Raw genomic sequence first — 14,808 nt, 5'->3', positions numbered from 1 at the left:
GGGGAAAAAAACGCCCCAGTATAATATACTTAACATACTTGGTGACCCAAGAGCATGGTTTGCCAGTATTCGAGACTTTACACTGAAAAAGTGACATGACCAGGTGCAATGGCTCATGGCTGTAATCCTAGCACTTTGGGAAGGGCGAGGTGGAAGGATTGGCTGCGACCAGGAGTTCAAGACCAGCCTGGGCAACATAGCAAGACCCCCATCTCTACAAAAAAAAAAAAAAAAAAAGCCAAACATGATGGTGCACGCCTGAAGTCCTAGCTGCTTGGAAGGCTCATCCAGGAGGATCGCTTGAGCCCAGGAGGTAGAGGTTGCAGTGAGCTGTGATTGCACCACTGCACTCCAGCCTGGGTGACACAGCGAGACCTTCTCTCAAAAAAAAAAAAAAAAAAAGTGACATGATTTCAAAGTTCTCACAGCAAGAATTGCGTACTTTTAGCCATTAGCATTGTTGTAATATCTGTAGCCCAACTTTTGTAGACAGTGTGAAGCCCTGCTTTCTGGAACAGCTCTACTGAGGTTCAGTTGGTGTATGTAGCACTAATTTTTCATATTTATAAAACACATGTACTTATTAAGTCCAAACAGCATCTGGGCCCCTTGTCACTCCTTGCCTGCCAGAACATTCATTCTTATTCAGCTAATACTCAGTTCTTTATTTGTTTTTTTCTGATTATAAAAGTAATACATCAGAGGAAACTTAGCAAATAAGTATACAGGAAAAAAATCATAATCTCATTACTCAGAGATGACTATTTTTAGTTTATAAACATTTTAAATGGTTGCTTGAATACCTGTGATTGGATATTTAGTGATTGTTTTTATTGCACATTTCTGTTTCTCTCTTACTTTTTAACTTGAGGCTAACTTTCAGTATTTGGATTATTTCCCTCATGTAGGATTCTAGAAATGGTTCTGTGTGTGTGTGCAGCTGTCTGCTTGTCTTTAAGTACACGGATGTTTATATACATTTCACGGTCTTTGCCGCCAGAATGCATTCCTGGTGTAGGAGCTGCTGCTCTTTTTCAGAACTTCTTAACCAGGCTAGGACTTCATTGAGCTTTATATAAACCCCTCCATAAGTTAAGGATTAGTCTCTGTTTCATGAAGGAGCAAACATTGAACAGTTTAATTAGACTAATGAAGCTCTCTTCTTCTGGCTTTTAAATGGTCTTGTTTACATTTGAGGCAGCTGTGGGAAAATAGCAGTTACTTCTTATTATAACATTGACTTGAGTGAGCATGATTTTGAGAGCAGGGTTTAGATTACAGAAATTTGAGCTCTAGCATCTAGCTGCCTCTTTGAGTGGGTACATGTTATTTTGAGCAAAGATCTATTTTAGTCTTTATGAATGTTCCTACTATTGTTAAGGTGGGCCTTCTACTCCCACTTCATGTTGGTATTTTGAAGAAAGTAAAATTGGATTGTGGCATACTTTGTAATCTTGGAAGTTACATCTCTGACTTTGGTTTTCTCTCTATAAAATGTTGGGCTTGAAATGAGATCGATCTTTTTCTATGATTAGGGCAGAACCTTCTGGTTGTAATCAGAAGTCAAAATGAAAACAAAATCCATGAACCCCCAAAGGTCTGGCCCGCTTCATGTGAAGAAGGTGGTACCAGCTGGCTGTCAGCATGGCTTTGCAAGCCTCCTTTTGTTCTCTTCCTTATTCAGGTCCTTTATCTTTAAATATCTTTAGGAAGAGGTGTGGTCAACTCTCTTTGTTTAATTCAGTTGTTAGCTAGTTTGAGAATTTCAAAGCACAGTAACTTCGCAAATTTCAACTCAATAAAAATTCACCTGCAGCCTTCCGAGAATTTTTGGGGATGGGACAGTGATTACAAATGGACACATACCACTTTTTCTTCATGATGCCAGGTATGGTGTATTAGGCCCTTTTCCAAGCCCTTTCCTTTTCCTTTTGCTCACAGTGTTTCTATTCTGTGGGGCATAAACTACCATTCCGTGATGACGATCTGCTTTGCCTATTGCAGGCTCTGTGTGGGCTTCTCCATTAGGACCAGTGGTCCTGTCCTTGTAGCCTTTTATCTTTCATGTGGCTTTTCATTTATAAAATAACAATTATCCCTCACCTGGGCCACAGGTTCTAACACCCTGACTATCTTGAGGTTGTTAGCTTCTGCCTTTCCTTGTCACACAGGGCCCTTTAGGGCCAATTTATTTTCCTGTCTGCAGAAGGTCTTCAGTAGACTCACTGAAGGTGGCCTTCTCAGCATGTAGAAGGCTTTTCCTCTTTGGTATTTAAAAACATCATCACATGCACATGAACACACTCTCTGCACCACTGTCCCTTTGTAACCACTGCCATGTCTTGTTTTCCCTTGCTGCCTCTTCGTAAGTCCTTGCAGCTTGGTGTGCATGTCCACATTCCACTGAAGTGACTGTCTGCAGAACCCCCGCCCCCAGTGGTCTAATCTCAAAAGCCAAAAGATACTGCTCAGTCTCTGTTTCTTGTTTCCCGTTCTCTTCCCGGCCCTTTCTTTAGCATTTAGTACTGCTGTGTTTATTACCCCTTGTGTGTTTGTTTTCACTGGTTTCTGAGTACTACCTTCTGCTTGTTCTAGCCTACTCTTTTGTCTCTAATAAGCTTTTCACCATCCTTGTACTATAAATGTTGACATTCTGTTAACTAAACCTTGTTCTCGGTGTGGACCTTTTCCGTAAGCCAGCCTCAGTTACCACCTGTGCGCTGACGGCCTGACTGCTCCGTGGCCCAGACCCCTGCCTTGCACTTCGGCCCCATGTGTATTTCCACAGACCCCACAAACAGGAAGGCTGAAACAGACCATCTTCTCCCTTCTCCCCTTTGCTTTCTTTCTCTTTCCCCAGCTTGGAGAGTGGCGTGGCCATTCATCAAAATCAGACACTAGGCCCCATCCCATGTTTCTCCTGATTTTTTCCACCTCCGTAATCTGTCACTTTGGCCTTTTGCTGCAGTCTCTCCCTCAGCTCCTCTGCTACGCCTCTGCCAGATTGACCTCCCATCGCCCGTCTTCCCCAGCTGAGTGGTCGCCAAGCCAGTGTGGTTTTTGTCTCCTCAGTTTTTCTTGAATCTGTCCCCTTTCTCTCTGTCTCTGTCTCCACTTCCACCACCCTAGTCCACGCTGTCATCATCTCTCCCCTGCACCCCTGCAGCAGTCTCATTGCTGATCCATCTGCATCTGTTCTTGCGCCATGCAGTCCATCCTTCACATGGCAGCCCCGTGATGTGCTCAGAATATAGCTCTGAGCATGGCACACCCCTGCTTAAACATCACAATGGCATCTCCTTACTCCTAGAATATGGGCCCAAATCCTTGCCTGGCCCCCTTCTCACAGCCCTGCCAACCTCATCAGGCAGGCCTCTTGCTGTGTTCCATGGTGCTTTGTCCGCACTGGCCTTTTGTCTCAGGCTTCACGCACCACGTATGCTGTTCCCTCTGCCTGCCTGGAACGCTCTCCTCCCCTTTATCTCCCACCAGTTACCCTTTCCCAGCTCATTCCTGTTTCTCAGTATATCTCTGGTCAAATAGCATTTCCTCTAGGCCCACCGCATAAAGCCAAGCCCCAATCACAATATGCTGTCTCAGCTCCCTGTCCGTTTCCTTTAGAGCACCACGTAGTGTGTCACTCTGTTTGCAGATGATTTGATTATTTCCCTGACCCGACCCAAAGTCCTGTCTGTATCATCACTCTCACGTGCCCGACGCTCCCCTGGTGCTTGGCCCAGTGCTCTGATCTCAGGGTGGCAGGTGCAGGTGCAGGTGCAGCTCAGGGCATCTCTGGACAAGGTCAAGTCTATGTTTGATGGGGACTCCTTTCAGTTCGGGGATGTTCCCACAAAATCTATGTTTACTCCTTAGACAAATTCCTTCTGCCTGGGCCTGTAGATTGATGGACTGATAAGACCGTGGTGCCACCTGGTTAAACAATTCTGTGACTTTTTTTCCCAGTCTTAGACATAGGCCTTTTAAAAGAAAAAAGGTACCTCCTGGTCAAAGGCCCTTTCGTTTTCTCAAGGCAGCTTCTAGTAAACATGCTAAATTTTAAGGACATACTCAAATGGTTGGTGGGAAGAAGGATTTTGTATCCTGTTAATAATTCTTTTTCTTCAACTCTGCATGTCTTTTCTCAGCATACATTAATAAACCAAGAAGATTAAGTATTGCTCACAAAGTAACAGGACATGGGAGGGATGAGTGTTCTTTCCCCCTGAGATCTGTTGATCCACGTGGGACAGTTCAGCAAGTGCCTGGTCTCACCTAAGCCTCAGAACCACCCCCCCCCCCGCCCCCGCCACACACACACCCCGCCATGGCTTAGGCCTTGTTTTTGTTTCCGTCTCGTATGTACAGGAGCCCAGTGAGGTAAAGTCACACGTCATAACACAGGCACATGGAAGAGTAGGATTTCAGCTTGGATTTTCTGACTTCCGCCACAGCCACCTCCTTGCAGTGCGAAGGATGCGATATACCTCAGCCTTTGGAGGAGCCAGGCAACATTCCCTTTTTTTGTTTGCTAGTGGAAAGGAATTGAAGTCTTTTTGTTGCTTACAGACAGAGCTGTCTCCAATGCATGTCGTGCAATAACCTGCAGACCGACCGCCTTGGCCTGGGCAGACCTGCTACCACTTAAAATTATAATAAACGTTGCTTAAAATTATTTTGTCTGAAAACTATCTTTTTCCTTTCTATCCTTGGTCAGCTGCCCTCCAGGAATGCTCGACTCTACCAGTATTTGGCTCAAAAGGAGAAACCGTTGTCTCCACCTTCGATGTTTGTCTACACTGCATCAGTAATCTGGCTCTCTACTAACATGGACATTAAGGGAGCCAGGGTGCGGGGGTTTTGTTACTTGTGCAAAGCTTATGTTTTTGACAGTTAATTTGAAAAAAACCCCAGCTAATTAGAAATAGTTCATCTTACACTTTAGTATTTTGGTTTTACCTGGTTTTATGTAATGAAGTACCCATTACATAAATATAAGCATTTTTGAAGGAGCCAGGTCCATTTTTTCATAAGTATCTTTTTAAAGCATTTTATGGACATCTGTTAAATTGTAAATATTTAGGTTTATAATACTAAGATTTGAAAAATTGTCCCGTCCTAAATTGCTTTTATTTTTGTTACTATCATTTTTGTTAGTGTAGCCACATGTAGACACTAACTTTTTATCCTCCTCTTGCTTCTGCAAATCCCTGTCAGATTGGGCGTTTCGTTGTGGCGGTGGAAGCTCCCTTATCACCTTTTGTGTAGAGGATCCTCTGGGGAGAGAGCACTACTCAGAAAATACTTTATGGTACGATTGCAAATTTAAGATGCCCATTCCCATGACTTCTCTGGTGCATGGTTTGATTGCTCTGAGAACATTCCTCTAGTTGTGGCCACTTTGTCATTTTTCCTTTGGGAAGAGACTTGTGTGTGCCTTTATTATTGGTTTTGGTAATGGAGCTGAGAGGCCCAGAGCATTGGGATTGGAGCAACAATTTCTTCTCTTCCTTGTATCTTCCCCAGCGTCTTACTCAGCAGCTCCAGCAGTGTTCTGACACCACAGAATGTATCCTTTTGAAATGTCACAGCTGCCACTAGGTCATATGGGATCTTGGAGCTGGCTGGGAGAGAGGCACAGGTCAGGGATGGCTTTTTGTTCCCACGTGGATCTTTGAAGAAAATTAATTAAAAGCAGCATTCTTTTCAGTCCAAATGTGTATATATTGTGTTTTCCAAAGACATGAGTGAATGAATTTGTGGTTTAAGCCGAGGCTGTGATTTCTAAGTGTAGGTCCTGTGGCCTTAGTGGCGAGGGGTAGGCCTTCTGGCAGGATGAGGGGGCTGGGTGGCGTGTTAAATAATGTTGGGGCGAGGGTCAGCTTCCCACTTTGGCTAAGTTCTTTTCAGCTGTCATGCAGTGAAACACTTCCTTGACTTAAATTCAGTGTGGTGGGTCACTTTTAAAACAGGGGACTTCATAAACTGCTTCATGCACAATAACCCTTTATGACTCTTAATTAGGGGTAGCCGAGCAGTGGGTGGTTTTTATATACCATATGTTCTATAGCACAACAGGGCAAGATAAAGGAAAACATGAGTGTTGATACTGGGGATCATATCGCAGCAAGTCAAGCCCCGGCCCATAGTATTATTTCTAACATTTTTGCTTATGTAAGTGCTTCCCAGCAAGGAAGAAAATAGGTTTGACAATGTTTACATTTTGATCAGTATTTCTTACATGAGTTGCTAGAGGAAACACTTACAATTTTGTTTGTTTTGAAAATGAAATTCCTGTAGAAAGGTCGTTGCAATGTCAGTCCTGTCATTTCTAGCCCTCTTATCCCAGAGCTCATCTGCAGCATGTCAGGTCTGGCTTACTGTGCTAACCAAAAAAGGCAAAGAATGTGTAAGCTCTGCTCCCTTCAGTGAATAGTCTTGGTGCTCCATGATGGTCTGAGTTCACAGTGTCAGCTGGATCTACAGGAAGCAGAGGGGTGTTCTAGACACATTTTCTCATGCACGTTTGGATATCTGTGAGACAAGATTCCAAAGCTTTGCCAGGAGCATAAATCCTAGGCATTATCTCAGAACTACACATTAGGCCTTACCCTCTACATTTTAAACATTTCTTGGCAGTCAACTAAACCCAGGCAGTTTAAATAAACCCAGGCAGTTTATCGTAGATACCTGCCACTTCCTCCATCTTCCTCCTTGAGGATCCTGAAATAGGGTAGCAGGTCAGACATGACTCTTCCCTATTTCGTGGCTCCCCGTGGCCCCACTGGGGTAAGGCAGGGTTTGCTGCAATAGGTGTTTGCAGCTGAATGGAAGGTCCAACTCAGCCCCTCAGCGATCAGTATAAATTATGCACGAGTGGGAAAGGAAAAGGAACAGGCCTGCCTGAGTTTGCCTTGTTTTCTCTTGCTTAAGACTGGTCATGAAGGAAAGGCAGCGTGTGCAGAGGAGAGAGCGGGAGAGAGCCGTGTGCACAGTGGTCAAGAGATCAGTCAAATGGTAGGGAGGGGAGGCCAACGGGCAGGGTTGCCCTGCAGATATAATCGGTGCAGGCCCTGGGCTCTCGAATTCCAGAACCAGGCAGGGTAGCATGAGTGTTAGATTAAAGGCTTGGTCCTGTATTACACACAAGAATAAGGTATTTTAAACAAGGAGCATCTGACCACCTCGGCACATCATTTCTCTCCCTGAGTAGTGCTTGGTGTACTGAAGAGCCTATGGGATGCAGCACCCACGAGTGGGTCTCATCACACTGAAGGTGGTTTTAGTGGTATCCTGAAAAGAGGCCTGGATTTCTTCTGAGAGCAGCAGTTGCTGAGGGCACAGCTTGGACCCCAGTAGAGCTTTTGGACCACACTTCTGTCACAGGGCAGGCTGGTAGGTTGAGACAAGAGATTCTTGGATTTTCCTGAGATCTGTCTCCTTTACCTGTCCAGATCCAAAGAGAATAACCTTTCCGGCAGGGAGCATAGCCAGAGGGGAGAACTAGGAGGCAAGTGAAGGCTGGGTTGTATTTGGGAGGTAGTTTTGTTTGGATTTCACTTTTAATTTTTTTGTTGGTCCATGGTAACATTTATAGATGACTTTATTGAGAAAACCTGAATCTACGTTTTTTAAAAACAGGGAAGAGACGGGAGAGCACATAGTACTACTGAATCTATTTAAGGGACTAAAAATTCACTATAGCAGGCTCAGTTTTATCTCATCAGAGCTTGCTGTGAATTCTAGCCTGTTCATCTCTCCTCAGGACATTAAGCAGGTCATTTGACTGTCCCAGTTAAGCAGGTACATGTTTTAATAGTTTTTAGGCAATCACTGCCTGTATTTGGCTATTCAAAGTATATACGCAGGGCCGGGTGTGGTGGCTCACGCCTGTAATCCTAGCACTCTGGGAGGCCGAGGCGGGTGGATCACTCGAGGTCAGGAGTTCGAGACCAGCCTGAGCAAGAGCAAGACCCCGTCTCTACTAAAAATAGAAAGAAATTATCTGGACAACTAAAAATATATAGAGAAAACATTAGCTGGGCAGAGTGGCGCATGCCTGTAGTCCCAGCTACTTGGGAGGCTGAAGCAGTAGGATCGCTTAAGCCCAGGAGTTTAAGGTTGCTGTGAGCTAGGCTGACGCCATGGCACTCACTCTAGCCTGGGCAACAAAGCAAGACTCTGCCTCTAAAAAAAAAAAAAAAAACAAAGTATATACGCAGATATATGAATTTGAACCTCTTGGTCTATGGGTCTTTTTTGTTCTTTTTACCAGCCTTGATGGTTTTTGAGCCTTTTCAGTGACAGTCCCACTTATGCCCATTCTCTGGTGATACCTTCCTCCTAGGCCCATGTGCCTGCTCTTAAAATAGATGTCCCTGTGAGAAGAGTCACCCAGTGGCATGAGGAGGTGTGGCCAGGATCCATCCACGTCGGAGTGGCCTGAATCGGGAACTTTCATGTAGAACACATTTCCTTTTATTTAAATGAGTTTCTTTGGTTATGTCTAGAATAGAATATCAGCCTAACTAAGCATGATGGGATCCCAACCTGCCCCACCCCTATACCTCCTTCCAAACAGGAACAACTGAGTTTTTTTTTAATTGACTGGGAGAAAGTTATTTGAAGTTACAGTGGCATCTAGTCCAATGAACAACTGCCTTCCTTTTTAATCTCAGTGAACTTGCCAAGTTAGTCTGCCGATTATCCAAGAGTGAGGAGCCTTGAGTTCTGATCCCAGCTCAGCTCAGTAGAGACTCAGTGGTTTTCCGACTGTTCTTAAGGGACTTGTTCCACCCTGAAGTGTTCCCCAGTTGCCAAAGGTGGGTGGCTGGGAGTCAAGGTGTCTTTTAATGGTCAGCTTCCATCCGAGAATTTGGGCAGGGGCAGGAAGTAGCTATTCTGTAACCATTTGACCCTTTTTGTACCTAGCATTCAGAAGTTTGTTAAATGAATCCTTGTCCAGAAATAAAGACTTGGCCTTCATGCTTGATATTCATTTCCTTTGGCGTATATACAACCAAAAAAGAAAACTGTTAGGGAGGAAAGAGGGGTTCAGATCCTAAGATTTGAAAATAGTTTTCAGTTTCAAGAATGTGAAAGGTGACAGTTGACCGAAGTCTAGGTCTCAGGAAGATTAGCTGATGTGGTGTGCTTGTACCTGATGACGTGTTTCATACATTGTTAATCCATTCAGCAAATGTGCTGTTTGCTGGGCACTGCAGAGCGTGGTGGATGCTGGGTGAAGCAGATGAGCCTGATCCTGGTCTCCAGGATCCTACTAGCTAAGTGGGAGAGTCATTGTTAATTTACGTAAGTTGTTTAATTTTAGTTGCGGTAAGTTTACAAAGGAAAGAAACGGAGTGCTAGGCGAGCTTACTTTCTACCCTTGTCTGTTCAGCTGAGACGCTCTCATCTCAGGTGGGAGGGAGGCGCATTGTCTGCAGTAATGTGGGGGGCTGTGCCCTATTCCCTCCTCCCATTCCTTGCTTGGACTTCTGTCTTCACAACTTGAACTAACTATTCTTCATTTGACCTATTTCCTGCCTTACCATTCTTCTCAACAATGCTTAAGCTTTTACTTTTAAATCCTCTGTCTCTCCAAGTGTGCGTAGGTATCTGGCATCAAGGAATTTAGAACGTGAAGAAAAGTCTTACGGTCCAGTTGCCTCAATTTCATGCAAGGAACGCAGGGAACCACATCCATGGTCACACAGATAGGTAGAGGCAGAACCAGCACTAAACCCAGTTCTTCGAGTCTCAGCATAGCGCTTTCTGTCACATTCTTGCAGGAGAGGCTTTCCTCAGCAAGGGCCCAGCCTCAGGGACCTCCTTACCCTTTCAGAAACACCTAGAAGAAAAAAGATAAGCCCAAGGGGGCCATCAGCTGCAGACCTCAAAGGCCCAACCTCACATGGCCCTTGGTGGAAGCTGGGCTTTTGGAAGATAAGTCCAGTGGCATGTGTACAGGACCTTTAGGCCAGAGACTGCCAGAAGGCCTCATGAGGGACTTACTGTGTCACTCAGGTAGAAATGAAGTGGCCCTGATCACAGATAGCAGCAGTTGTTTATTTTGAGCTTCTGTAGTGCTCGTTTGCAAAAATGATAAATCTGGATTTATCTCTAAGTTTTAACATAGAAATTACAGCTTTACAGTTGTTTTTCTAGCCATGTCTAGATGGAGTCTCCAACTAATTGTAAAGACTGAGTGTCTGCATTTTATTTTATAAGGCATTTTGAAACTTTTGAGAACGAATTAAAAGAGAATGCAAATATTAAATATCACTTCTTTTTACTTTCAAATCTCAAGGACTAACCTGAATACCTTTTAATTTACTGTTGATGGTATTGCACTCTGCTTTTCTTTTTTGATATAAAGTTTTACCTTTGGAGAGTTGGAAAACTCTCAGAGTTTGTGATGTAGTTGAAGGGGGTGGGTGGTCCGCTGGAGACAAAGAAGAGCAAGAGGGCCGGAGCGGCTGCGCGGCTCGGAAGCGTGCCCACCAGCAGGCAGAGACTCACCTGCCTTGTCATCTCTTTGTCTCCTTAGGAATATAAACAGAAGCTTGCACGAGTAACCCAGGTGCGCAAGGAACTGAAGTCCCATATTCAGAGCTTGCCAGACCTCTCGCTGCTGCCCAATGTCACAGGGGGCTTGGCCCCCCTGCCCTCTGCTGGTGACCTGTTTTCAACTGACTAGGACGAGTGTCGTGCCCAGATTCCCATCTGTACCAGCAGAAAGAAGAGGGCAAGTCGTGGTTGGGAATAACCTTCTAATCCCTGGTTCTATCCCTTCTTCCACCCACCCCCCAGCCTCAAGAAAGAACTGCAGATTCTTGATTCTCCTCTCCAGCCTTTCAACTTGAGCACAGTTCGGAACAGTGGCGAGTGGAATCCGGTTTAGATTCGTATTTGCAAAGAATGCAAACTCTTTCTCCCACTTCATGTTCTCACGCCCCAGCTGGTTTTCCATTCTTACACCACTCTTTACACCTAAGAAGTTATGAAATCATGTATACTTCTGGAAGCTTTTAAAAGAACCTTGTCCCTCATGACAGCATTTTGTCATGAAAGTAGCTCCTTCTTTTTGAGCTAGGCTTGTTCAAGTTCGGTACGGGCTTCCACCGAGGGACTCGCTCTGGAGACGTTGGCTTTCCTAGCTGCCATCTGCCCCAGAAGGTTGGAGGCACAGCTGTGGAGCAGCTTTGCCATAAAGAGTTTGCCAAATCTCTTTACGGTAAGAAGCCCTTACCGTTACTTCTACTAGCCATGTGTGTTCAAAGGTCAGGTGCGTCTGTTTCGTAGAGTCTGGCGATAAGATTCAAAGCTAATCTGGGACGTAAAGGCACAGGTCGGAGACAGAATAACAGGGATCACGGGCATGAATTAAAAATCAGTTATTTGCTTCAAGTCCCTACATACAACCTTTCCAAGCTGTCCTTTCAAGGGCCCCTCCCGCTGTCATAGCACAGGTTCCTAAAAACAGGATGCTGTGGGCCCCTAGGGGTTGTGAAGGTAGTTGTTAGGGACGGCACTGGGGGGCCCCAAAAGATCAAGGCCCCACGTACAGGCGTGCTGCATCTGGGCTCTGCATGGGTGTTGCTATGACCCTCTTGCTGGGAGTAGGGCACACACTAACATTTAATCCACCGTGTGGGTGCCTGTCCACAGTATGGTGACTAAACTTGAACATCTCCTCTGCAAACAAGACGCTGCGCATGTCTGTCTGTCAGGTCACGCCACTGCACAGGTCCTTGTTCCCACACGAAGGGGAGTATTTGCATCAGATGTTACTAAATAGCTCATCTTGGGCAGGAGAAAGGGGAAGTCGGGGAAATTAATTGGGGGTTTTAATTCCATTATCATGCCAGCTGACATTATGACTTTATAATGCAGTGAGAATTTTTACCTTGCTTATAATAAAAGATGGGCCTGCTAATATAAATCATTCTAATGTGGCAGGCTTGTTTTTGACATTGGAAAGGGCAGAAAACTATTTGCCCAATATTATAATAGGAATTATAGCCCAGAGGCTGAAATCCAAAAGCTGTAAAAAGGAATTCAGTGGAGGGGGCGTCCGAATCTCCATTAATTTGAATTGCCGTTTCCAGGATCACCAAAAATCCCATGTAATTTTACATGTTAAACATGTTAAAACATAATCTACGTTTTATAAAGTATAACAGGCTTCCCTTTAAGAAGCTGTCCTGCCCATCATGACATGAGAACAATGAAAAGTCAGGGCAGGTGTTCAGCTGAACTCTGTGTAGAGCCTAGTAGTGTTTAAGCTGTTTCGGGTTTGAATACAGACTGTGTGTTGTGCGCTTATGGCACTGCCTGTTCTTTCACTGTTAAATTAATGAGTCTATAAGGTTTTTCTGCCAGAGGCCACAGGTGTCATTACTAAAACTGCAAGATAAATTTTAATCTTTGCTGCTTCTGCACATACGCCCCTCCCCCGTATGGTGTGCTGCTTTAGTCCTACATACATGAACTTGTTTCTGAACAGACTCACCGGGACACTGCTTTCCCCAAGGAAGCAGGATTTTACCAGCCACAAACCAGACAAAAGGGTATAGGAGAAATTTGCTCTGATCAACTAGGTGAAAATATCTCTGTTTTACCCAACCAAGTCTTTGACCAGCAATCGGTGCATAATTATTACAGCAAAAGCAAGAAACTAAACGTAGCAATTATGTAAATGAATGTGTTGGCCTCTTAACACCTGTTACTAGTGGACTTCCTGTGAGGAAGTTAGTTTTGTTTTGTTTTAATGAATGCTTTTGTTTTTTAAATCTTAATTCTTCCTACATCCTCCCAAAGTGTGCTGACTTCATTTGTTTAATTTAAATGAACCTTTCTCCTTGTATGTATAAGGTGATCTGGCAGGGTGGGGTGGGTGGTTTCTGTTTTTGTGTTTTTTCTTCTTAGGGCATCTGTAGGCCTCAAAGGACCTTTCCTTTAGGTCATATTCCTCTGAAAGTCTTTGATCTTGCTTTGTTTTTGTTTTTCTTAAAGAATATTTTTAAAGCTTAAATTTGTATATTAATTTAGGACTTTATTTAGAAGTATAGGCTGTCGTTGGTGGCAGCAGTATATTCTGAAATGTCTCATAGATATATATTTTTGAATAAAGATGGTGTTGTTGAACAACAATTGTGTGATTTTTTTTTTTTTTAACCTACCCTGTTACAGAAACCGCAGTGCTGTCTTTGTAAGCAATGGGTGATTAGTAATCACCAATAGAGAATGTGCTGTCTGCACAGATTCTTGTCCCTTAGGAGTTTTTGTGACTGTTAGTGGCACATAAATACTCAGCACTTACATGGTATTTTCTGGTTCTTTCCAGGGGCTCAATTAGCTTTAATTGGCCAATCTACACAGTACCCAGGAGAGGCGCCGCCATAGTTTTATCCTCATTGTACAGAAGTGGGAACTGATGGAGAGGGGTTAAGTGACTCTTCCTCGGTACCACACAGCCAATCTCTGGCAGATTAAAACTTGGAGGCTCCTTGATTTTAGCGTTTTTGTTCACACTACTAGGCCTCCTGAGAGCTGTTTGATTTTGGCAATACAGTGAAAGCCACTGTAAACATTAAAAAGAAGAAAAATGTGAGATAATTGCAAACCCAAACGGTGTGTCTTTAAAAAACATTTCCATGGGTTTCCTTTCTCCTTTTCACTTGTGTGCTCAATGAGATCATATTGAGTGGATAATACTGGGAAATTGTTTGAAATAGGTCCTTTTGAATTAATTGTTATGTTCAGAAGGATCGTTTTAACCTTTCCCCTGGGTAAGGGCAGCCTTTGCTAGAAGTGGAGTTACCCCTCTATTTCTTGATGCGGAAAACTTTGTGGTAGCTGTGTCTGTCAAGACTAACTGCAACTCAGATCAAATCCAGTACTAGGAAAGTTGAGACTATACATTACCCAAGTTCCATTTTAAACTATAACGGTTGAATGTAATATGTGAATCTCGGGAGAGAAGATCTCCTTCTGTGTCCTCAGGTTTCATGGCCTAGTTAATTTCTTCACTCCTATCTATAAATAGTAAGTCCATTATTCTTCTGGTTTAATTAGCACTTCAGGCTACAAAATGACTCTGAGGTCCTCAGAGCTGAGGATGGAGCTACCCAAGAGTTCATGAATCTGTCAAAATGCTTAACCTTTGTGATTAGAGCCATTAACTCTCTGTGTGACATTCCTGGGCAAGGTATTTTCCTCTCTGGGCCTCAGTTTTCTTATCTTTGAAATGTGGTATTAGACTAAATTATTTCTAGGCTCACTGTCAGCCCTAAAAGCTTATTATTATTGTGTGGCATCACAGAACGCAGGACTGAAGTCTTTGAGAGCTCTGGATGGCATATCCGGGGTTGCCACTCACATTTGTTAGGTATGTGAGTAGTATCACCGTTGTGCTATAGATGCTTCCAGAAAACCCTGGAGATCGTAGTCGGTAAGGATCAGGTCACAGAAGACAGTGCCAAGACTAGAAAGATGGGGGTAAACACAGTGGTTCACTGGGCACACGCAATCCGTATTTGGCTCATTTGAGATCTTTAAGAAAAAGCCATTGAGGCCGAGGTGGGCAGATCGTTTGTACTCAGGAGTTCGAGACCAGCCTGAGCAAGAGCGAGACCCCATCTCTACTAAAAAAAATAGAAAGACATTAGCAGGACAACTAAAAATATATAGAAAAAATTAGCCGAATATGGTGGCGCATGCCTGTGGTCCCAGCTACTCGAGAGGCTGAGGCAGTAGGATCGCTTGAGCCCAGGAGTTTGAGGTTGCTGTGAGCTAGGCTGACGCCAC

The 14,808-nt window shown here is 44.1% G+C and overlaps 1 protein-coding gene across 1 annotated transcript in view; it reads left to right on the top strand.

Annotated features, from left to right (window-relative positions):
- The window catches only part of RPRD1B (regulation of nuclear pre-mRNA domain containing 1B), a 52,657-nt gene extending 39,508 nt beyond the window's left edge, over positions 1–13,149 (top strand). Inside the window, exon 7 of the mRNA XM_069496599.1 lies at positions 10,547–13,149. Coding sequence (XP_069352700.1) covers positions 10,547–10,696 — 150 coding nt within the window. The 3' untranslated portion in view covers positions 10,697–13,149. The remainder of the gene's footprint in view (positions 1–10,546) is intronic.
- The last annotated feature ends 1,659 nt before the right edge of the window (positions 13,150–14,808 follow it).

Source organism: Eulemur rufifrons, chromosome 20, assembly GCF_041146395.1.
Source record: "Eulemur rufifrons isolate Redbay chromosome 20, OSU_ERuf_1, whole genome shotgun sequence".
NCBI lineage: Eukaryota > Metazoa > Chordata > Mammalia > Primates > Lemuridae > Eulemur > Eulemur rufifrons.
The sequence above is the reverse complement of the archived record's forward strand: the minus strand, read 5'-3'. Positions and strand labels throughout refer to the sequence as shown.